The 23,847-nt window shown below is 56.6% G+C and overlaps 3 protein-coding genes across 4 annotated transcripts in view; 2 read left to right on the top strand and 1 right to left on the bottom strand.

Moving 5' to 3' along the window:
* Positions 1-981: 981 nt before the first annotated feature.
* TPRG1L (tumor protein p63 regulated 1 like) lies at positions 982-4,666 on the top strand. The gene is made up of 5 exons (XM_045803494.2): positions 982-1,223; positions 1,324-1,415; positions 1,501-1,677; positions 2,554-2,707; positions 3,331-4,666. Exons 1-5 carry the CDS (start codon positions 1,020-1,022, stop codon positions 3,523-3,525), a joined length of 822 nt encoding a protein of 273 aa, XP_045659450.1. The 5' UTR covers positions 982-1,019; the 3' UTR covers positions 3,526-4,666.
* Positions 4,667-5,199: 533 nt separating this feature from the next.
* WRAP73 (WD repeat containing, antisense to TP73) lies at positions 5,200-20,020 on the bottom strand. Of its 2 annotated transcripts, XM_045803497.2 has the most exons (12): positions 19,659-20,016; positions 16,450-16,602; positions 15,812-15,928; positions 11,641-11,713; positions 10,337-10,440; positions 9,526-9,612; positions 9,102-9,236; positions 8,945-9,022; positions 7,729-7,834; positions 6,522-6,647; positions 5,856-6,047; positions 5,200-5,544 (listed from the first exon to the last, which is right to left on the bottom strand). In XM_045803497.2, the coding sequence occupies exons 1-12, from the start codon at positions 19,833-19,835 to the stop codon at positions 5,402-5,404; spliced, it is 1,491 nt and encodes a 496-aa protein (XP_045659453.1). In that variant the 5' UTR covers positions 19,836-20,016; the 3' UTR covers positions 5,200-5,401. The 2 variants fall into 2 exon arrangements, with proteins under 2 accessions (XP_045659453.1, XP_045659454.1); XM_045803498.2 differs by lacking the exon at positions 9,102-9,236 and having other exon boundaries at positions 19,659-20,020.
* A 740-nt stretch (positions 20,021-20,760) lies between these two features.
* The window catches only part of TP73 (tumor protein p73), a 64,113-nt gene continuing 61,026 nt past the window's right edge, over positions 20,761-23,847 (top strand). The window contains exon 1 of the mRNA XM_087858617.1: positions 20,761-20,875. The gene's annotated coding sequence lies outside the window, so the exon portion shown is untranslated. The remainder of the gene's footprint in view (positions 20,876-23,847) is intronic.

The following is a 23,847-nucleotide window of genomic DNA, read 5'->3' as shown; positions in this document are numbered from 1 at the left end:
GAGGACAGGCGCAGGGGCTGGGAGACTTGCAGGACATGAATCCTGCTTGACCCTTGTTGAGTGGCTGTGGCAAGTGACCAGGCCCGTGTGTCAGTGTCCCCTTCTGTGAAAGGGGATCAGAGGAGGGCCGCTTCCTAGGCTCAGGGAGGACTCTGCCCCTCAGAGCGCTGGGCCCAAGGCCCCCGCCGCTCCGTTTGCATCCCTGAAGCTGCAGTCAGGAAAGGCACGGCTGCGCACGAAAGCGCTCTGCCCCCAGGGCCGAAGCTCCTCCTTCTGGGAAGCCGGCGCTGCCCCGGCCATGCACGAACCCTCGGCCCTTCCTGGCGTCGGGTCGCGTCTGGGGGCTGTGACCGCGGGCAAGGGGTGCGTCGGTGGGGGAGCGGGCGGGAGATGGGTCCCAGGACGGTGACCACGGCGGGGCGGGGGGACGGTGACCGCGGTGGGGGGAGATGACCGCGAAGAGGGGGATGGAGACTGCGAAGGGGGGACGCGTACAGGGACGGCGACCGCGGCCTGGGCCGCCTCGGGGTTAGGGGTGGGAAGAGGGAGGCGGAGACCATGGGCGCGTCGTGGGGGTGGGGAGGTGGGGGGGCGGAGACCGCGGGCAGGGGGCAGTCACCCCCTCTACGGGTAACCGGCACTGGACTCCCAGCGCACCCTCTGCGTCTCCCTGGTAACCGCCTCGGCCCCACCCCCTCTCCCCCTCGAGTCTAGAGGAAATGGGCGTGCGCGCGGCGTGAGCTTCCGGCACGAAGAGGGGCGGGAGCGATTGTGAATTGGCGGCCAGCAGGACCAATCGTGGAAGACGGCTGGCGAAGAGCCAATTGCCAGGGCCGGTGGGCGCGGGCAGGGGCGGGGCCTGAGGCGGGGGTGCGCGAGGCCGAGCCAATCGCGGCGACGCGCGGTGCCGGGCCGGGGCGGGGCCGGCGCTGGGGCGGGGCTGGCCGCGACACGAAGGTGATTGCGGCCTCCTCCGGCCAGGTCTGGGGTCGGGGTCGGGGGCGCCGGCCAGCTTGGCCATGCTGCAGCTGCGGGACTCGGTGGACTCGGCGGGCACGAGCCCCACGGCGGTGCTGGCGGCCGGCGAGGAAGTCGGCGCGGGCGGCGGCGGCGCGGTTGGGGGGCGGCCGGGCGCGGGCACGCCGCTGCGCCAGACGCTGTGGCCGCTCAGCATCCACGACCCCACGCGCCGCGCCCGCGTCAAGGAGTACTTCGTGTTCCGGGTGAGGCGGGCGGGGGGCGCCGGGGACGGGGTGGGCCGGCGGGGGGCCGCGGGAGGGGCTGGGGGGCTCCGGAGAGTGACCCCCGCCTCCGACCGCGCAGCCCGGCACCATCGAGCAGGCGGTGGAGGAGATCGGCGTGGTGGTGCGGCCGGTGGAGGACGGCGACATCCAGGGCGTGTGGCTGCTGACCGAGTGAGCGGGGCGCGCGGGGGCGCGGGGACCGGCCGGGTGGCCTGTGCGCGGGGCGCGCCGGGTGACTCATGTCGTGTGCGGACAGGGTTGACCACTGGAACAACGAGAAGGAGCGGCTGGTGCTCATCACAGACCAGGCGCTTCTCATCTGCAAGTACGACTTCATCAGCCTTCAGTGCCAGCAGGTGGTCCGCATCGCCTTAAATGCGGTGGACACCATCTCCTGCGGAGAATTCCAGTTTCCCCCGAAATCGCTCAACAAGTAAGTCCGTTCAACAGCGAGCCCTGTACCAGGGCCTGCAGTCAGTCCTTCCCAAACCAGCCCCCCGGTTGTCTTGGGTCTGCCATTATGCAGGAACATAAAAGCGTCGGCCTCAGATCGATAGAAGCGAGAGACTTTCTGACAGCAGGTGCAGTAAGAGGAATTCTGGCACAAAAAGAAAGCGCTTAGGCTTGTGGAAAAATGAACTTGAGGTCTGCGCAGGCAGACCTGACGTGGCATTCTTAAGATGAGGGCCAAACTCAGCCTTTTACCTCTGGCTAGGAAAGGATTGCTCGGGGCCCCGTCAAGCTCTGCTCTAGTTGAACTTTAACAGAAAAAAAGGTAGTGTGTTATTTTAATTTACAGATGTCTCTGAAAGTTAAATGTGAGAACGTTTAGTGGCCAACTTGCAGAGGGAGTATTGTGCAATATGAGGAGCCTAGACTTTAGTCTGGTTGAGTGACTCTGGCAGTCTGGGTAGAGTTTTGCTGAGGAGACTTGATCGGGGACCGGATGCTATGCGTGTCAGGAGTGCCAGCTCGCAGTGAGAAGTCCGGGACCAAAGACCGAAAGTTGCAAACGCGTCATTCATGTTAGCCCACCCACAGACTTCCCACTGTCCATTACGCTGCTTACACTGCACTACTTGTGTAAAGATTGTTTGGCTTAAGCAACACGACACACTCAGTTTGTCGTATTCAGAGTGCTTGGTGTGTGCTGACTGGAGACTGCTGTCACTCTTAGAGTCCACAAGTTCTCCTCTGCTGGTCTTGTCTGTGGCCGTGGAGCAGCTTCCTAACGTCACCCCCCAAACCTGATCGGGCTGCCCGGGAGCGCTGTGGCCTGCCGTGTGAAGTCTTCGTTTTTTCTCTGTAGGCGAGAAGGTTTTGGGATTCGCATTCAGTGGGACAAACAGAGCCGCCCTTCCTTCATAAACAGATGGAACCCCTGGTCCACCAATGTGCCCTATGCCACGTTCATAGAGCATCCGATGGCCGGTGCGGATGAGAAGACAGCCTCTCTGTGCCAGGTAAGACCGTAAGAACCGCGCTGCCCAGCTGTGATGGTGATGTTCTCGGCCTGGCCTGCCCACCACGGTGGCCGCATGTGGCTGTGGAGCACCTTAACTGTTCTAGTAAAACGGAGGAAACAAACTTCTAAATTTTAGAAGTTTTAGTTAGCTTATGTTTAGATAGCCCCATGTGGCTAGTGGCTCCTGGTCAGAGTAGCTCTGTAACACGGCCCCTTGCAGCCACGATCGCCTTGGAGAAGGGCGCAGCAGGGCTCTGGGCAGTCTGTGCTAGGGCCTGCAACCAGGAGAGGACGCCCTGGGTCCAGCGGAGAGGACGTAGTTGGGCCCCACTTGCCGGCCGTGCACGTCGGCCTGCTTCACTAGCCTGGTGGGGGTGGGGGGATTAGGGAGGTCCCTACGGCAGCATGCTCAGACCTGCGGAGGGCAGGCTCTGTCCCCGTGAGCGCAGGGCCAGGGTCTGACGTGTCCAGAGAGCCACGTCGAGAAGATGAGCTGGGGGCTACCAGGATGTGGCTGGAAAGGCATCTCATCCAAGGGCAGCGATGGGGGCTGGCGCAGAAACGGGTGAGGGTTCCTGGGGTAGATCACTGATCGGCAGCATGTTTTCTCTTTCTTTAAAGTTGGAAAGCTTCAAAGCTATGTTAATCCAAGCTGTCAAAAAAGCCCAGAAAGAGAGTCCTTTGCCGGGACAAGCCAACGGTGTACTGGTCTTGGAGCGTCCCCTCCTCATTGAGACCTACGTGGGATTGATGTCCTTCATTAACAACGAGGCTAAATTGGGTTATTCCATGACCAGAGGCAAAATAGGCTTCTAGACGCTGCCCGCAGGCAGACCTGGGGACTCAGGGCGTCAGACAGGCCAGCTCTGCTGCCCCTGGGAGGGTCGGGGCTGTTAACCTTTAGGGATCTGAGCGCGATGAGAATAGTTAAATGAATTCTATACTTTAGCTGAATCTTGGACATCTGGTAATAGGAGCTACAGACAGAAAGCAAAGTGAATCTAGCTGCCCGTCTTGGCCGGTATTCCGTCTCCTAGAACCTGTTTCCGTGTTTTTCCTGGAGTGTCTGCATTTGGCTTCTCGTGGTGCCTCCCAGCCCAGCACTCTCGCATGTTAATAAACGTGTGATCCCACTAGCGCCTCCCCGCTAGCGCTTCAGCTGTGTAGAGCGTTCCGTCCGGGGGGTCCCTGAACCCCAGTGCCTGCGGTTGCAAATACCTTTGTACTTAGTGTCAAATTTTGTATTTTGAAATTTAATCCATTTTTTTAAAGCTAAATGCAAAACAAGCCAGACTGCTGAACTAAACGAGAGTCTGCCTCGTCAGCTCCTGAATGAACAGCTGCTTTTGTGTAAATATGTGTTTGACCTAAAGTCACACTTTTTCTAAAATTGTATTGTGTTCATACCTGGCATCTTTCCCAGGCCCAGAAGTTTGCAGGAAGTCATTTTTAGACAATTCATTAATCTGAGAGTCACCTTGGTAGTTCTTTGCAAACAATTTGACAACTATGCCTAGTCTAGGTTTGTGTCCTCAAATTCATCTTTAAAATGGGAATTGCTTAGTTTGCTTTTAAAGAGGGACCGTTATTAGAGTCTCATCTATGCTGCTAACCCCCGCCTCGGTGACCGCAGCGCCCACGCAGACCTGGGGCTGTCCGTGTCGCCCTGAGCACACCTGAGCCGTGGCGGCCGCGGAGCATGTCCGTGTGGGACCCAGAGCTCGCCGCCCACCGATGCGCCCTCGTGTCCTCGGCTTGCTGGCTCGGCGGGGAGTGTTTGTTCCCAGCTTGCAGTGCCGGCTCCGGTTTCTTCCTCCATGTTGACAACTCTGGCGTAGCTGTAGTTGGCGTGGATGTGACCCAATGCAGCCGCTTGTCCGAATCGAAAGGCTGCTGCCACGCCGCCCGCGTCTTGAGCCTTCGCTTTCAGTCTCATAATAAAGACATTTACAATCGAGCGGATGTCGTTCCTTCTTGGAAGCTGTAGCCTTGTAAACCTGCCAACCTGCAGTGCACATTCGGGGCCCTGAGGAGTTCTGTCCCGGCACAGTTCTCTCAGAGACCCCGGACAGCGGTGTGCAGACTGGCCTCAGCCAGGACAACGAGTCCGGTGCGGGACCCCACACCGGCGCTTCCCAGTCCTGGCCGCCGTCGGCAGCACCCGAATTGAGAGGCGGACCCCCGTAGAGCCGCTGCACCCGGCGGCCCTGGGACCTGCGCTCCCTGACCCCCTCCGTGTGGCGCTGCCCTCGCGCTGCTTGGGGCTCCCCTCCCCGCACTCCAGAACACAGCCCACGTGAAGCCCAGGCCCGTTCTCCAGAAACATCCAGGGACGGGGTTTGGCGGCTCCAGAGAACAAGATGTCTGTCTGAGGGAGAAACAGGGTCGGTTACTTTCCGTCAGACAGTGAACCCGAAACCCGAAACAAACCAGTAGTAGTCCTTCCCATGACCCAAACCTTTCACGAACACAGGCATCAACTGCTTTATGAATTAGCAAATGTTTATTTTAAATAAAAATTAGTTTCATACCATACATATTTACAAAAATGCTATAGAAAAATAACAGCAAATCATTTGTTGTGGGCCACCGTGGCTGCAGCAACTCCCCAGAGAAGCCCGTCCCTTCTCCGCAGCCAGCACGTGCCAGGTGTCCTGCCTTGGCCTCACCCGGGCCTGGATACACACAGGTCCTATGTGTGGTCACCGGGCCGTCCGAAGGCGGTGCCAACCCTCTCCTCGGTCTCCAGGAAACACAGACAGAAGTGGTCCTTACTGAGAAGGGCCAGGGAGTCCCCGCTGAAATGCCAGCACAGAGAAAGCACCTGAAAGTCACCTGGAGAAAGACAGGTGGCCAGAGGGTTAAAGGGTGAGCACAGCCCCACACCCCCGAGGGCAGAGAACAGATCTGGAGAGACCCAGCTACAGCCCAAATCCCAGCTCAGGCGGGCCTTCTTCCATCCCCCAGAAGCTGAGAGCAGCGGGCCTGTGCCAGGTGTGCACACTGGGGACTGGCGTGACGTTCACCCAAAGATACTGACGGTGACTGTCACTTCACACCCGAGGCAGTAACACAAATGAGCCAGGGTGCGCTCGTCTGCCGGGGTCCTGCCTACGGCTGGCCGAGGATCACATGACAGCGCTCACCTTCCCCGGGCACCTGCACCGACACGCAGCCCGCCGGCGACCACAGGTACACCTTGCCGCCCCCCGTGCAGATGGCCAGCCGGGGCTGCTGCGGGTCCCACTGGAAGAAGCGCACCGGGGACAGCTGCTCAAGCACCACGAAGAGTCTCAGCTTCTGTATGTCCCAGATCCAGACGGCGTTCGGGACACTGTCTGAGGAGGGAAGATGTGGGCAGCACCCCGGTTCCTCACGGTGCAGGGCAGGCCAGGGACCCGTGGGCACTGCTGCTCCGGCGTCTTGACAGGGCACGCCCCCCCCCCCATCCTGCCAAGGCTCACGGGCCACGGGCATGTGTGACGCCTGTTTCTCTAGCCCTTAGAAACTGTAAACACCCTTCTGTCTAGAACAGGCCCACGCCCTGGTGGTACCTGGACCGTGTTCTTTCCCAAACAAAGGAAGAGGCCGGCGGCAGGCGGGACACTGAGGCGCAGTGGCCAACCAGCCGCTGCTCTGCCAGACAAGGCCTGTGCCTCCAGAAGCTTCCGTGGGCACAAGGTCCCAGCACCAGATGGGAGCACACGGCATGCTGGGAAGCCTGTTAACCTGGGTTACTCCTCATACGGTCTGAATGCCTGGGCACCAAAGGAAACCATGAGAGGACCTGGCATGGGCCCGCAGCCACTGACCGTTCCTCGTCGCCAGGAAGTAGTTGTCCGGACTGAAGGCCAGCGCCCCTATGCCAATTTTCGGGTTTGCTCTGTCAGCGATGGGCTTCAAAGTCTGTAAGGAAACTGGCGCCGAGGCAATCTCGTCTAGAACATTGAAGAGGGGACGCTGCAATGTGGCCGCGGCGTGTGCGCACACCTAGACACCGCTGTGACGACTCCCCGCCCTCACGCGGAACCACGACATCATGTTAACGCGTGGGGCAAACTCCTACGAAACAGGCTTCACGGGCCCTGGCACTAGGAGCCGTGTCCCGCGTCCATGTAGCAAGCGCACCCGCAGCGGGGTCCGCGGAGTGCAGGTGCCCGCACACGCGGGGCAGGGGCGTGTGGGAACTCCATGCGTTCCCCTTGATTTTGCTGTAACCCTAAAACTGCTCTACAAAAAAAGTCTTAAAAAACATTATAAAACCAGCAGCAAAAGGTCGTAAGAGGATGATGAAGGCCAGGTAGGCAGGTGTGCTCGCTCAGGCCTGCCCGCCCCATGGGGTGCTTACTGAGCCCGGAGGTGGGCCGCAGACAGCGCCCCCTCTCTCCTGAAGCCTGCGTGACGCCCTCACTACGCCCGCTGTACCAAAGCCGGGCCTGAAGCCTAGCCACCTGCCCAGGACCCCACGGCCGGGACCCCCATCAGCTCCGCAGCTCCAGGCTGGGCCCTTGGCTGACTGCTCCTACCCCTTCCTGGCTTACCGGAGGGCACCTTACCGTTCATTAAAGAAACCACCCTCAGAGCACCAGCTGCCAGATTTGGATCTCCAGCGCTTAGATGCAATCAGCAAACATTTCCCCCCCGCTCCACTGATCCGTGGGTGTGAAGGGGCGCTGGCTGGGAGGTGTTACGGAAAAGGGAAAATGTACCTAAAAAAACCAAATGTCTGGGGCACCTGGGTGGCTCAGTCGATTAAGCGTCTGCCTTCGACTCAGGTCACAATCTCAGGGTCCCAGGTTCAAACCCCACGTCAGGATCCCTGCTCAGCAGGGAGTCTGCTTCTCCCTCTGCCCCTCCGCCTGCTTGTGTGCTCACACACACGTGCCCACTCTTTCTCTCACAAACCAGTAAAATCTTAAAAAAAAGCAAAGAACATCTGAACTCCACCTGGACAAATGGGACTCTCTCATAAAAAAGAAAAGGAAAACAAGTGAATGACCCCCGCCCTCTGCTACTCACATTTGCTCTCCGTGGTGGAGGCTGGGCCAGCCGCTGCTCTGGGCGGGGGAAAGGCAAGGCGGCCCAGCGCCAGCCGCGGATTCTTCTCGGCTTCCTTATACACAACCTGGAACACATGACAGTCCTGCTACCGCTCCGCTCAGGATGGGTGGGAGCAGAGGCGGTGACAGCACCTGGTAATGGTGACGCCTGACCTCACGGCAAGGCGTGCCATTCCTGGTGACAGGACAGAGACACTGGCCCAGCCACACCCGCTCCCTGTGGGTGTTCTCAGCACCCTCAGGCTGTGCTGGCGGCAAGTGCCAGCTGCATGTAAGCCTGTATCACGCAGCCGGCCGCCTGGCCAGTGCACACGGGCATTTCCCAGGTGGCAGGTTAACAGACACAGGCCAGGGAACGAGGGGCCATCTGTGGCCTGAAGCCTGGCAGGCCTGTGCCTGAGGAGGCGAGGGAGCCCCCGCCTGCCCTCCAGCTTTAGAGGGCGCTGGGGCTGCAGGCTGGAAGGGTCTGCAGCACACCCTTCCAGGCCTGGATGGCCAACCTGCTTGGACTTGGCCTCCCACAACCACGGTTTCGCTCACCTGCACCTCTGGCCAGGCCTCCAGCCCAGCCCTTCCTCAGGTCCTCTGCCTGAGTCTGACTTCCCCAGGTACCCTCCTCCCCTTCCCTTCGACACGGTGGTACCTGCAGCCCTACGCCTGCTGGCCTTCCTCCCGTCTTTACTCATGTTTCTCATCTGTGCACAAGCTCCCCAAGGCCGGGTCTGTCTGTTTCCTGCTGTGCTGCTCCTGTTCCCAGCACCTGCCTCAGGACCTTTGCACTTCCTATCCCCCCTGCCTGAACTGCTTCTCCCTCAGAACCTGTATCACTTCTTCCTGGCGTCTGACCCCATGATCCCTCAGCAGGCTGCCTGTCCCTGCCTGCCCCAGGGACACCCACTCCCTACTTCTCTGGTCTGGTTCTCCAGCCCCAGATGCTCAGTGCTTGCAAGTAGGAGACCCTGGTTACTGTGCCGGAAGCAGGGGCAGATCTAAGGCATCTGGGGAGGGGGAGGACAGGGCAAGGACACTGCTTCCAATCCTCTGAAATGTGACAATGACAGAATTTTCTAGTGATGTAAGTACCTACATCACAAGAACGTAAAGAGAAAAAGCAGTATTTTTCTGCCTCCCCTCCCCAAATATTGCTCAGATGGCAGCATGCATTCCAGACTTACTATTTTGGGATTATTAATGGTTGCTGGATGCCCAAACTCTGTGATCATTTTCCAAGTCACGTGATTAAGAATGCGCACCTAAGGAGAGAAAGTGCGCGTGAGGCCCCCCGTCTGCACTGTGCCCTCGGTGTCACCCCGTGCGCTGCTCTGTCCTCACCTTCCCGTCATAGCTTCCAACCGCCAGGAACTGACTGCTGGGGCTCCAGGCCACAGACTTGACACCCAGGGACCACTCGTACGCACAGTAGGCAGACAAGAGCCGGCCATCCAAGGAGTAGAGCAGGACCTTATACTGGAGGGGACACCACGGTTGCTGAAACTCACACTGACCTGAGCGTAGGAAGGACGCAGGCATCTGCCAGCGGGACTCGGACAGTGAGTGGGAAGTTGGAGGGAAGACAGGCCTCCTGCGGAGGCGACAGTGGGGACCTTGGCCACAAACATAGGACTTTCTGGTCAAAGGACTGCTGCTCGGCATCAGAGCCCAGGAAGCTAACCGAGCCGCCACATTCCCAAAGCATCAGGTAAATACAGGTCAAAGCACTTAAAACACAAAGGGTCTACCTGGTGACTTTCTATACCTCCAGACAGGTGTCCCACACCGCCAGCACACAGCCATTTGGGGCCCACTCAATCCCTGCGAGGTCCTGGGTCTCTGTATCAAAGTGCTTCCAAAGGTAAGAGGGAGAAACAGATTAAATTTGAAAGTGTTTCCTTAAACAGATGCACAATTTATAATTTATGTTTTCATTTAACACATTTAGTATTTAATTTCCTTATACCTACAGTTCTGTCCTTCTGCAGTTAAAATCCTGCCTGAGCACCGAGGAGGTCCCAAGCTGGCCAGCACATGGCTGGAGCCCTCCAGGCAGGACAGGACCCAGCACAGCCCCCCATGCTACCCACCCCACGCGCCCCTCTCCCTCCTCTTCCCGCCTGGTTCAGCCTCACTCCTGGAAGGGGAATGCAGGCAAGGTCGTGCCAGCACACTCCATGCCCGGTTGATGAGACCTCCTCGGTGCTCTGATGGAGTGGGCATTCTCATGCCGGAGGCTTCTCTGCACCTGCCCTCCCACAGATGTAAGCCCGGCCAGGGGAGGGAGGGCTCTGCGCCCTGGCTGCTCAGCGCCCTGGCACCCTGGCATCTTGCCCAGAGCAGGCACTCTTCCTCCTCATACAGCAACGCACGTGCAAACCCCACCGCCATAACAAAAGGAAAACGGCTCGAAATGATGGCACATCACGCCCACCGCCCAGTGGACGGGCCCATTCTCCACCCCGCTCTGGAGAGAGGACGTCGCACTGCTGCACACCTTCCCAAAGGGGCCCTGGAGCCGCCAGGAACCCACGTGTCAGCCACCCCCACCCAGAGGGTCACTGAGCACCTCCTACCCGCAGGAGCTGCCAGTCGCTGCAGACGAAGACGCTCACATGGTCCTTGCAGTCCCGCCGCTCTGCCAGCGCCATGTAGCGGCCGTCCCGGGTAAAGGTAATCCCTGCCGAGAGGAAAAGGGCCTGCTGTCCAGGGCCGAGGAGAAATCACACGTTCAAGGAGGGATGAGAAGCAGAGGTGGCAAGAAGGGACGGGCACAGGAAGGGACGGTCGCACGTGGCCCAGAGAAGAGCCGAGCGCAAGCATCCAGGGCCCCACAGACGGCGACGTGGTCCTGGCTCTACCGCCTGGCTGGGCTGCTCCACGTACCCCGCAGACCACGGCTGAAGCCCCGAAGAGCCACAGAATGTTACTGAAAAATGCAGCTTACCCCTTACTTGACACCCTACGGATTGTCATGTACTTAGAAAATACATCGTCGGGGACTCTGCTGGTTTTTAAAGTCAGCTTGTTGTTACACTTATTTTTACTTTTGAATTTAATTACTTGAAAAAAGTAAATTTAAGGTAAGAATCTGGAAATACTTCAGTTGAAAATGTTAATTTTCCAGGTCTGTATGAGCTCAAAAAGCCCTGGACCGCATCTCACACTTCATGACCCGGAAGAACACACAGACACTTGTCGCTTCCACTCAGGAAATGTGTGTGCCGTCGAGAGACGCTGAGACTCAAGTCATAAGCACAAAAAGTGTGCAACTGCATTTCATTCACATTCAAGTTCCAGGTTGCTAATGACAACAGAAAAAGTGGAAAAATATTCAAATTATATAAGGCTTCATTCTGCTTATTAAATGAAAGACACACCACTGCACATTCAGGACCGGGTGCCCGCTAGCTCCCGGCAGCCCACGCACAGAGTCATGTGGTGGTGGGCCGCGTGTGCAGAGCCTTCCGGAGGCTACCCGGCTGCACTCTCCTGGGCATGGAGACCGCGGGGCTGGCCGCCAGGAGGCCTAGAGGCTTGAAGTTCAGAACGGGGGCGGGGGGGTGTCCCAGGAGAGGCATGAACTGAAGGGACCTGAGCCCAACCCTACGACAGAGGGAAGGGGACCGCACGCAAACCCTGCTTCTTTGCAGCCCTTTGGTTCTATCTTGAAAGGGGAGTCCCTGTCCTCTAGAGACACACGTGGGAAGTCACAGACGAAACACCAGCGGGTCTGGGTGCAGAGAAAAAAGGCTGGCTATGCACGGATACGCTGCGGAGGCTGCTTCTGCCCATAAATTCTCCGCGATAAAAGAGGGCACCCCCTCCCTGAACCGAAACTACACAGAAATGGTTCTCCAATCAGCTTTGGCCGACTCACCCTGCTGACAGGCTTTGGGGTACTTGATGTAAGACACAGACTTTGTGCACAAGGACCACACAGTTATCCGCAGCTGTCGAGCGGAAGGGGAAAGAAAACAGCGCACATTTAGCAGTTTTCCAAAGACCGCTTTAAGTCTCCCACCGCGTCCCACTCAGTGACCCGAGTAACAGTTTACCGCAGAATTAAAAACAGTCATAGTTCCAGGGATGTTGCCTCTGAGTTTACTGTTGTTAAACCTCATGCTCTGAGTATCTGGTTTTCACTGTAACTAGCAGGTGAGCACCACGAGGTCAAACCTAAGTGCATTTTAGTTTGAAACTTCAAAGTAAGGGCGATCTTCCTGTTGGAACAGACCCGCAGAAGCTCCACAGTCCAAGAGCTCATGTGGGAACGCTGGACGGGACGCCGGGGTCCCCAGCACCTAGTGAGGTCGACCCGCTTCCCTCTCCGTCTCAGCACACAGGTGAGCAGGACGTGGCGGCGGGACCGCCCGCACACACGGCTGCTGCCGCACAGGGCTTCTGGGGGTGACCACGGTGCCGCCCTCAGCCGCCTGTCCTCTCCTTTCCCACCCGAGCGCTTGGCGGCATGCACACGGCCACGTGTCCCCAGGAAAAGCCCTCAGAGGGGACGTGGGCCTCTCTGTCACAACACACAAGCGTCCAAACACCCGTCTACACTTGCATCTAATACTGAGGGTCTACAACCCCCTAGATCCCTTCAGAGCCTAAAAGTGAATAGCCAGAAAGTCTTAAGCCCAATTCCTAGTTTTGTTTCTGAAAACCATCTCCATGCCCTTTCCATTGGCCAATGTGGAAGTTCACTACCCGAGGAGTGTCCAGCAGCTGACTGTGAATGAGGACGACACCGGAAAACTCACGACGACCTGGGTGCAATAAGCAGAGCGTGCTGTTCGCACGAACCCAGGCTAACAGAGCAGTGGACCAACAGGGTCCAGAAACAGACCCACACGCACACGGCCAACTGATTTTTGACAAAACGTGCAACCAGAAAAGATATAAATTCAAAATAGGTCATACATCTAACTTAGTGGCCAAAACCATAAAACTTCTGGGAGAAAACAGAATAAACTCTTTTTGATCTTGGGTTGGGTGGGGATTCCTTTAGATACTAAGTGCACTAAACATAAAAGAAAAATAGTGGATCTGTTAGACTCTGTTACTCACTTCTGCTCTTAAAGGAAGCGGTTAAATAAATGAGAAAGCGAGCAGCCAAGCAGCAGAAAACACCTGCCAAACACCGTCCGACAAAGGACCTGCACCCAGAGTAGATCACAGGAAACTGCGCAACGAGCGACGATGCGACAAACAGCCTAATAAAGAAACGACAGGGGACGCGGACAAAAGTCATACGGTGACGAGCACCTGAAGGACGTCTAACATCCTTAGTCACGAGGAAACACAAATTAAAACCACAAGGAGACAGCGTGACACGGCACAGACTCACGGCAGAAACGCGGAATGACACGTGGCAGTGAGCGTCAGCAGCTGAGCTCTCCTGCCGGTGGCTGGGATGCAGGGCACGGGAGAGGCCAGTCGGAGCCTCCTGAAAGGTTCGCGGGCACCGCCCGGCATCCCAGCCCCGGGGGCTCCCCCAGAGCGAGGAGACGTGCGCAGACTCCCATGTGCATGTTCGCAGCAGCTCTGCTCTTCACAGCGCACATGGGAAACAGCCCAACTGTGTCCAAGGGCGGGCGGAAAGCAAATGCCTATCTCCGTGCGGCATGGTGGTGCCCCACTACCAGGAACCACCCGCGGATCCCCTCGACGACAGCAGGGAGCCAAGTGACAGACGCCCGCATGCCGCGGTCCCGCTGATGGAGAACGTGGCTGCGAGGACCAGCGTGGGGGCGGACGGGGTGTCCCTGTTCCCGCTGCACGGGCACCTCAAGGGCTGGGTGGTACCGTTTACCAGGATAGTTAACCGGCTTTGTGGGTATGTAAGAAAAAGTCTGCGAGTTTATTTTTTTGAGGCACCTATAAACTGTTTACAAGGACTCGGAGAAGTGGAAAGTAATAGGACTGAAAAACACAGCACGAGAGCCCAGACCAGAAGAACGCAATGCATCATGACGAGACAACGGTCCTCACTGAGTGCAGCTAGTAACACAGCCTCACAAGTACGTTGAAAACAACCGACAGAACGAGGGCAACGAAGACGGACCAGTCCTGTCAGACACTCACATGCTAGAAACCCCAGGGACCTAAACAGTGTGCAGCTGGCACACTGATGGACCAACAACTGAATACGGTGAAAAGTCAGAAATGTTCAGGGCGCCTTGTGGCTCAGTCAGTTGAGTATCCGACTCTTGGTTTCGGCTCAGGTCATGATCTCAGGGTCATGGGATCAAGCCCCAGGATGGGCTCTGTGCTCAGTGCGGGAGTCTGCTTGGGATTCTCTCTCCCTCTCCCTCCCCCTCTGCCTTCCCCTCACTTGCGCTTGCTCTCTCTCTCTCAAATAAATAAAATCTATACAATTTTTTTCAAAAAAGTCAGAAATGTTCTATAAATATAAAGAAATTCAGTTCTTGATAAACATTGTTGGGGAAAAGATGAACACTGATCCCTACCTCACCCCACACACCATTATGGACTCCACATCACCCTGAATCACATATTTAAATGAAGTGTGAGAGTGTGTAGGTATTTAAAACAAGATGCGAAAGCACTCGACCTAATAGAGAAATGAAAATTAAAACCAAAATGCAACAGCACTAGAGCTCTACGGGACTGGCAATCATTTTAAACCCTGACACAAATACTCTGGAAAGGTGAATGCCATCTACCCTAACCAGGCAACCCCCCAGGTTACACCTGAGACAGGTCAGGTACAATAGACGCTCAGCAACATGGGTCCCTCGAGTGCCCAGAATAGCACAGTGACATGATTTCTCCAAGGAGGGATGGAAGAAGGAGCCATAGCTTCCGTGTTGATGAGCTGAAAACCACCGAGGGGAACAGAACCACCACAGAACACAGAGTATGAGTCCACGTACAGAAACTTTAAACAAAGGCCAAACAGCAGTGTGTACGTTCGTGTGTGGGTGTGTGTGCACACACCGGGCTTCCCTTCTTACACGCCTGGAACCCTGTCCAAAGGGCCCACAATGTCTTTGTCACGTGGGTGTGCAGGAGACAGGGAGTCCACGGAACGTGCCCATCTGGAGACTGGGTTCTGGCCCCAAGAACTCTACTTATGAAGACTGTCAGGCGAGGCCACATATATAGCTCCAATCACCGTATCTGAGAGGAAACACAAGCTGTTAGCATCTTGAAAAGGCCAACATGTGCACCACAGGGAAACCAAGTGCCCTTTGTGTCCTGCTCACCGTCCGACAGCCTGCATCAGCAGACACCACATTTAAAGCAGGTTTTCAAACCAAAACAGAAGCTATGGGAAGCCACGTGGCCATCTGAAGCAGCCATCCCTGCACGGCTGGATACAAACCTTATCCCAGACGATGCCAATGTGAAAGAGACTGAAAAACACCGGACGACATCCCACAGGGTCACTCCGCATCCTCAGGGCTCCCTTGCCACATGCGTGCACTGGCCGACTGGGAGCCCAGACCTGAGATGGCCCTCAGCGGCTTCAGACCCAAACACTGGCTTATAACAGCCTCTCAAAGATCACATCACTAAAGGGGTTCATGCATTTTTCTACATTTGAGACAAACTCTGCCGACACCAAAGACCTCCTACCCTAACACCGTCTACAAAATCCCCTAATTTTACACATTTATGAGGCACACTTACACTATCCCAGGATTTATGACCAGATTTCAAATACCCGTCTCCGTCTGTGGAGCCCCGGCTGCTGCCAGTGGCCAGGGGGAGGGAAGGACGAAGCAGCCACTAACGGTCACAGGTGAGGCGGCTGCAGGAAAACACGGAAGCTCGCTCACAGTGAAGCTCACCTTCTACTGCCAAAGTGAAGGAACTGCTTAAATCCTTAAAAATGTAACTGAAGAATTTTTTAAAAATCTGCTTTAGTTTTCTTTAAATGTGGGCAAAAAGATTATGTAATGACACGATGTGATTATAGCACTCTGACTTAAGACACACGTCCTTCTCCAAAATTCACCCACTTCACCGCTGCCATGCGACTTCGGGAGGAAGGGATCCGCGACGTGGGCCCGCGCACTTACGTGGAACTCGGTGGTGTTGAGAATGTGGCGCCCGTCCGGGCTCCAGCACGAGGCCACCAGCCCGGCCGAGCCCTCGTCGATTCTGCAGTGCCACTCCGGCTGCTCCAGGGACCATACCTGCATGTGCAACACACACGAGTGCAGAACCGGGATGGATCAGCACACGGACCACGGCAAACACAGCTCACGACACGGGGGATCTTGCCAAACTTTTCATGAGGAGGGACTGGGGCCTGCTTGCAGCACAAAGCCACACGGCTGTGTGACTTCACTGTGTTCTGTTTCAAACAGTTTATTCCCTTTGCCAGCCCTAAAAGCTCCTTCAGGGAGACTTCAGAGCTATAAAAAACACCACATCTACTGCTTCCCAAAACCCATGATGTCCAAGTTGCTACACAGCTGTCTGTGAACACTTCCTGTTATGGAATTCTATTTGGTTACAAATTAAGAATATCTAAGTGTTTTCTCATTTTGAAAGTACTTAAACCATCAGAACTATTATAATCTTAAGAGAAAACTGGCTTCGAGCTACATTGCCCTTTTCTCCCCCCAAACTATGATGGCAACAGAACACGAGCATTCTGTCCAGGCTACACTCTGGGAAGGCCTCCCGGCTCCAAGCCCTGCGGGCAGCGCACCTGCACCAGCCCCCGCTTGTACATGGCACACAGGATGAACAGGGAGTCCGCCGACCACTCGATGTGCTGGATCTGGTCCAGGCATGTGTACAGCTGAAGAATCTGAAGGGTGTTCACATCCCGGATCACTAACCGGTACTGGACACAAGAAGCCTAGAGGGGGAAAGACAGCCCTTGACGGCCTGCAATCTAAAGAAAGGAGCCTTCTGAGTATCTGAGCTCCTCTCTGCCCAGGAATCCCATTTCCTTCTCTCCTTGCAGACGTGCCTTCTATGTGGATGGCCTCATGTTCACCAACTGTATCGCCCACTCCAAACAGCAGAGAAGTTCACACAGGGATACAGCTGAAATTGTTATGTTCCAGGTTAAAGTATTCTGTTAAAACTCTCTACTCGAGTCATTTTCTACTCCTTCCCTACTTACACATTAAGAACTCAAGTAGGAAGCAGCGTGGGACGAGCTCTTCTGTCACTAACCAAGGGCTCTGCTGCTTGGAGCACCTGCAGACAAGTCATAGGAAGTGAGGATGGAGGTCTCGGGGTCCTCGCTGAGAAGGACCACTGAGACGTAAGGATGCTTTGCAAATGCTCACTTACTTCCAGGTAACAGAACATATGTACTGGTCTCTGCCCCTGGGGCCCTGGCACAGGACACCTGAAGCCCTTGAAACCTCCTGAGTGATGTAAGAGCATCTTTTGTTCTAATGAGGCAACCCTAGGCAGGTTTCCCGGTCACCAGACATACCAGCTGTGATTAGAAGCTTGGAATTTTCAGCCGCACCCCATCCTTGAGAGAGGGGAGAGGGGCTGGAAATGGAGTTAACAATTGATCGTGAGAAATCCTCTGTAAAATGCCAACAGCACGGAGGTCGGAGAGCTTCTAGGCTGGTGAACACACCCACATAGGGAAGGTGATACACCCCACCCCCACGGGGACAGAGGCTCCTGCAGCCGAGACCCTCCGAGACCTTGTCCCACGTAACTCTCCGTCACCTGGCTGGTCACTGCATCCCTTGGCCTAGGCTCCAGCACACGGGCAGATGTAAGCCCGTGTTTCCCTGAGTTCCGTGAGCCGCTCTGGCAGATTAACCAAACCTGAGAGGGCACTGTGGAAACTTGTAGCCTGGTGAGTCTGTGGGTAACCTGAAGGCCTGCTCCTGTGGCTGGCATCTGGCGTGGGGTGGGTACTGTCGACCTGTGGGTCTCCAGGCAGATTGTGCCAGAACTGAGTCGTAGGACACCCCACTGGTATCCTGGAGGCTCAAGGGAGATGTGTGGGATGAGGATTACGCTTTCCCCGCACAGGAGGAAAATGCAGGGACGTTTATCTTACAGCTGCACTGCCTTATTCTGAATACTGACTAGGAAAATGTGCAAGTGTCAATACTGTTTTCTTGAAGACAGTTTATGGCCATGGTTGTTAATAATACCCATATCTAAGCAAATAATTTGAGTTTACTTATCTGCTGACTGTAGATTATACTACAATTTAAAAATCAAGAACTGATTTTTAAATATTAATTGTTTCCTTCTTGTCCTTATCAAGATCAAACTAGATTATTGGTTTGTGTTCTATTAACTTTCATCTTAAAGAGGCCTCATGAGTTTTCCTCGTCAAAAGGAGAGGGGAGAACAAACATGGGTCACGCTGTAGCTCTGTGATCAGTTACAATGAACTCCTTACGAAATGAAATAGCTGTATCAACACTTGTGAAACCATGTCAAATCTGTTGCAAGATATTAAAAATGGCAACACAGACCTACTTTCTTCAGGATTTAGGACAGACCTTTGAAGAACGTGATTCCAGTAACATTATAATCATGTGTCTTGCAATATCTTCACCAGAGTGTAGAAGCCAAAAGAGCAACAGAAAGAAAGCAAAGTAATACAGTCTTTCTTTCTATAATTTACTGGGATCTTCATATACATGATTTTTAAAAACCTAATTTATGGGGAGCACTCTGACAAATATACTACGGTTTCTGGGATGAACTTAAAGCAGAAGACTTATGTATTTTTTAGCTGAATGCTAATTTATGTGATTTAGAATAATGCCTCTATAAAGGAGTTATATTCTCAAAGAGCTAGACAGATAACAGGAATGTTAGTAAGGCTCAATCTGAAAAAGAATCCTGAAGCATCAGTCAGTTCATACACAGAACCAAGTACACTTTCATAAGGCATGATTTTTTTCTTAATGGATTTCCAATGTCAATTATCTCCCTCCTACTGCCTCCCCCACCCAAGATTCTGAGGAGATAACACTGATGATATCGGTCTATTTCAAAACTTACATTTCCTGTACAGAGTAGGTCAGTGATTTTAGCACCATTCTGCTGCCCCAGTAATGAACGGCTCAAGTCCTAACGGCTCAAATAAACAGCAGCAGAGCAGACAACTCCCTTTATCTGGACACGGATTGGTATTACTTGCATCACTTACTTGGCACGTGGTAGAGACAGGTGAGGAGGGCCGGAAAAGACAAAGAGGCTGCACTACTGCACCAGATTACAGCCAACAGAATCATCTATCTGCCTTTATGTGTCAAAATAACAATGAGCTGATACCCCTGTATCCTCAAATGTGTGAGGACAGCATTGCCATTATCTGCCTCTGACAGATGGAAACTGAGGTGCATGGAGGCTGGCACCTGCCCAAGTCTGGTTCCTGGGGCTCCTGCTCGGAGCATCTGCCCAAGTCCTCTGCCCTGAGCCCCTGCTCCAGATATTCACCCAGGTCACCTGCGCAGAGCCCCGCTCAGGATATCTGCCCCAGTCCCCTGCCCAGGACCACTGCCCAAGTCCCCTGCCCCAAACCCCTGCTCTAGCATCCACCCAGGTCACCTACACCGAGCCCTGGGTCGGGATGTCTGCCCAGGTCCCCTGCCCTAGGGCCCCTGCTCCAGGCATCCTCTCAGGACCACTGCCCAGGACCACTGCCCGGGTCCCCCGCCCCAGGGCCCCTGCTCCGGGTATCTACCTGGGTCCCCTGACCCTGGGCTCCTGTTCCAGGCATCCGCCCGGGACCACTGCCCGGTCCCCTGCCCCAGCGCCCCTGCTCCGGGCATCCTCCCGGGACCACTGACCAGGACCACTGCCCCGGTACCCTGACCCTGGGCTCCTGTGCCAGGCATCCGCCCGGATCCCCGGGTTGAGGCCCGTACCCGAGGACCCCCGAGCTGCTTCCCCCGGAGCCCCGAGGCCGCTCACCAGGTATTTGCCGTCCGGGGAAAACTTGCAGAGCAGGCTGGAAAGCTTGAACACCTCAGAGAAGTTCATGGCGGCCGCCGACCCCGGACCCGCGAACGTCAGGGCAGGTAGGACTGGCGCAACCGCTACCTCCGCGGCCGGAAGTGACGAAGACGGAAGCAAGGCACAGCCTATCATGGCCCCGGGTGCCGCGCGGCATTGTGGGGCTTGTAGTTCGCGCTGTTACGCGCCACCGCGCTCCTTCCCGCCCAGGCGGTCTTCTCCCGCTGGGTTTGCCAGAAAAACGCAGCGCGCGCGCGCGCGCTCCTATTGAATTTCAGACAACGAGTCATTTTTGTGGATAAATGTTCCCAAAACGGCGTGGGACATACCTATACTAAAAAAGTACCCTCTTATCTGAAATTCAAATGTACATGGGCGTCCCGTGTGACTGCATTTACATTTATATGTATATTTATACTTCTATGTAATTACGCTTATATGTAAGTACATTTACACATAAATATGCGTTTGTATATAAATATGTAATACTGTATATACATATGTTATATTTTATACATGGTGTATAAGTGCACATTCGTTTTTCTTTGTTTTCTTTAAGCTGCATTGGGCAACCCTGCCTATAGCGAGGCCTTCGCCTCACCTCTGGTTCCACCCGGATCTGGGCAGAATGGCTCGGCCGCTGACTCCGCAGCGCCGTGGGTCGCGGGCACCCTCCGGTTCTTCGCACGCGCGCCGTCTGCATTTGGACCCGCGCAGAGGAGAGGGACCGAGCAGAGGCCGAGCTGGGCCGGGAACCTCGGCACGCAGGGCAACGCACCTTGCTCGCTCTCCTGCGAGTGCCTTGTCCTCTCGCCCTCCGGGAAGCCCGGTCCCCTTTCCCCAACGAAGGCTTCCCCCAGGCCCTGGCCAGCGCCTCCGCAGCCGACCCGGGCGCGCGGACCCAGACCCTCGCGCTCGACCCTCCCTCTGGGAACCCAGACCCAGCCTGGCTCCTCAGCACACCTCGGGGTGCACAGTCGCCGGCCTGCTCCCCGCGGAAGCCCTCCAACTTCCTGCAACAAACCGGTAGGGGATGCGTGTACGCGTCCGGGTAGGCGGTGCCAGCCTCTGTCCCGGGCCAAATCAATCCGTGTGTGTGATTCGTCTTTGTGCCCCCGCGCCTCGAAACCAGGAGTGAGCAGCAAAGGTGTGCAGAAGGGAGCCAGGCGCGCCAGGTGAGATGCGGACCCTTGCGGCGGGAAAACCCGGTCTGCACCAGCCCGGCTCGCACGCAGTTCCACAGGCGACACTGACGCGAGGGTCACGAAAGCCCGGGGACGGCGGTTCGGAGGCAGATAACGGGTCGCAGGAACACCAGAAGGCAGTGCACAGCAGGTGTCTGCCGCCCGGAGCCTCTCCAAACGTGACATGCGCGTCGGTTCTGCGGCCGAAGCCCCGCCCTGCGTGGGTCCCGGCCCCTGGAGCAGTAAATGTCACGGGTCCGAGGGAAGACTCGGCCTGAGGGGGGGTCTCTGCTCGTAGAGAGCAATTCCAACTGCACAATCCACGTGTCGCCGTGGACACCCACGTGTACCTGGGCGAACGCATAACAGAAACCGGCGCCCGGGGCCAGCAGGCGGTGGCCAGGGGAGGGAGCAGGGTGCGGGCCGCGACCTGGGAGTGTTTGCGTCACCAGTTACTTCCTAGCGGCCGAGGGACACAACCTCCGCCCAGGAAGATCGTGGGCTGGAACCAGAGAGTCTCTCCCAGAGGGTCCCCCCAATCTGCAATGCCGGCCGGGGCCAGAACCTTGGCTCGGTGACAGTGTAGACGTCGCGCCCTCCTCCGGGTCCCACTGGAACCACCCGGGCCCAAACGGCCCCACCCAAACCCCCCGGCCTTGTGGCCGCGACCCTCACCCCTGTTCTCTGCAGCTAGGGCGGACACTCCGCGGACCAGGATGGCCCTTCCCCTGCTCCTTGGAGTCTGAGCGCCCGGCGCACCGAGGGACACAGCGCCGGTGGGGGCGGGAGGACAGCCTTGGGTGTCGGGAAAATGCGGCGTCTAGGGAAAGCAAGGCGTCGGGACGCGGAGTCTGCTTCTCTGCCCGCCCTCGCTCCCGCGCGCCCTTGCCCGCGCCCCCAAGCTGGCCTAGGGTCGCCGTCCCATCTCCTCGGCGGGAGCGCCCCGGCGCCCGGCACGCGTCCGGCGGGGGTAGGCGGCCCAGCAGGCTCCGCGGGGGCGACGCGCGCCAAAAGGCGGCGGGAAGGAGGCGGGGCAGAGCGCGCCCAGGACCCCGACTTGCACTCGGCCAGCTGGGGGGGCGGGGCGCCGGCGGCCACCTCGGCCTCCGCCCGGCCCCGCCGCCCGCGCTCCTCCCGCCGCGCTGAGCGGCCCGCGCTGCCTTCCCGCCCGGCCCGCGGCCCAAGGCGCTAACGCCAGCGGCCGCCCCTGCCCGCGGAGCCTCCCCTCCCCGCGCCCATATAACCCGTCTGGGCAGCCCGCGCTCGCCGTGCACCCACTACGGGGCCAGCGCCGGGCCGGCTCCGGCGTAGATGCCCCCCCTCCCGGCTCCGACCGCACCAGGTAGGAAGCGCTGCGAGCCTGCGCGCGGGGGCCTAAGCGTGGCGCGGCCTGCCCGGGGGCCGGAGCACGGGGCGGGGGGCTCAGGGGCTCCGAAGCTAGAGGTTGCGAGGAGGGAGCAAGCGTGCAGGCGCTGTGAGAGAGGTTGAGGTGGGGTGTCTCTCCCGAGTCCAACCGGCTCCTGGGACGTTGCGCGTGTGGCAGGGAGCTGGCGGAGTTCAGCCCGCCAGGAGATGCCGGGCCCTGCCAGAGTGCCTCTGGGGCCAGGAACAGCCTCGCTGGGATTCCCGGAGGGCCTTCCTCCAGCAGACCCCTCTACCCAGCTTTTGAGGGGAGGCTCGGAAGGCGATGGGGAAAGGCTCGGGAAGGGTGCAGGTGCGGGTGGAAGTTGGTGAACGTACGGGTCGCTGACAAGCTCCTCCCCGCCGGTGCCCACTCCATCTGCACCGGAGAGGGCCGTGCAAACCAGGCAGCAGCGTCACTCCTCTACTCCCCAAGGCTGAGTGAGACCTAGTGCTACCCTGGACCAGCAGAACTGGGCGTGACCTCCAAGCCAGATCCATGGAGTCAGCTACTAAGAGCGATGGTTCCAGAGGGGCATCTCCAGGTGGTTCAGAGCTGGCCAGGGATGCCCCGGCTGTCTGCTGAGTCTGTCCCAGGTGGAGAGCGGACAGGCAGAGTCAGGCCCCAGCCCACCCTGGAGGAAACAGCTCCTCCTCCTGGCTCCCTCTCCTTCTCCTTGCCTTGCAGCCACTGTCCTTTCAGCCTTTGGAGGGAGGAAGCTATTATTACCTTCTTACTCAGCTTGTATTTTTGTCTGGTCCCTAAGTGGATATGCAGAAAGCATTCACATTTCTACATAAATAAATGGGTGACAGGTAGACCATTGTCAACCAGCAAGGAACCAGGGAGTCAGTGCATGGTCAATCCTTCCCAATGGACTATGTCTGTTTATTAAATAACTGGACATTTGGGAACCATTAGCACAATTGGTTTTGTTTGCTGTCATTGTTGCTGTTTATTTGTTTAGCCTTAATAATTAGCTTTGAAAGAAAACGAGTAAACCGAAATACATTGCATTGTCCCGCTCGAGTTGACTGTTACTTTCAGCCACCTATCTTTCGATCTATTCATAAAAGATAAAAAGGCATTGCATCGAGAACAATAGGACAGGATGTTTGAAATTTTGCAACATACGAATTTATGGATTGTGCATGTAATTTTTTAAAAACGAGGCTACAGAGCTGTGCCTGCTCAGTCATCGGTCGGTTGGGGCTGCCGCAGGTGAGCTGACCTGGCGCCTGGTACCTGTGCATTGGCCAGAGAGCGCTTAGACCCTACTCGCCGTCCTTCCAGTGAGGGCTATGGGGAACAAGGGAGTGTCTCTAAATTCTGAAGGGTAGCTCATGAAAAAGCCAGTCTGGTACAGAGGTTAAGCAGGCAGGTGTGGAAGGCAGAATCCTCGGGTCCAAATCCCCTCTTCTCTACTGACAAGTAATGCCTGTGTTCACTAATTGGGCCAAAAGTGATGGCTGTTGATCCTGAGTTGGGAGAGCCAGGAGTCTGGGGGTGGGGGCAGCTCTGGGGTGGCCAGCAGATCTCCCCATGGAGGGAACGGAGTGGC

The sequence above is a fragment of the Ursus americanus genome, chromosome 33, assembly GCF_024610735.1.
Source record: "Ursus americanus isolate L20-20 chromosome 33, mUrsAme1.1.p, whole genome shotgun sequence".
Taxonomy (NCBI): Eukaryota; Metazoa; Chordata; class Mammalia; order Carnivora; family Ursidae; genus Ursus; species Ursus americanus.
The sequence above is the reverse complement of the archived record's forward strand: the minus strand, read 5'-3'. Positions and strand labels throughout refer to the sequence as shown.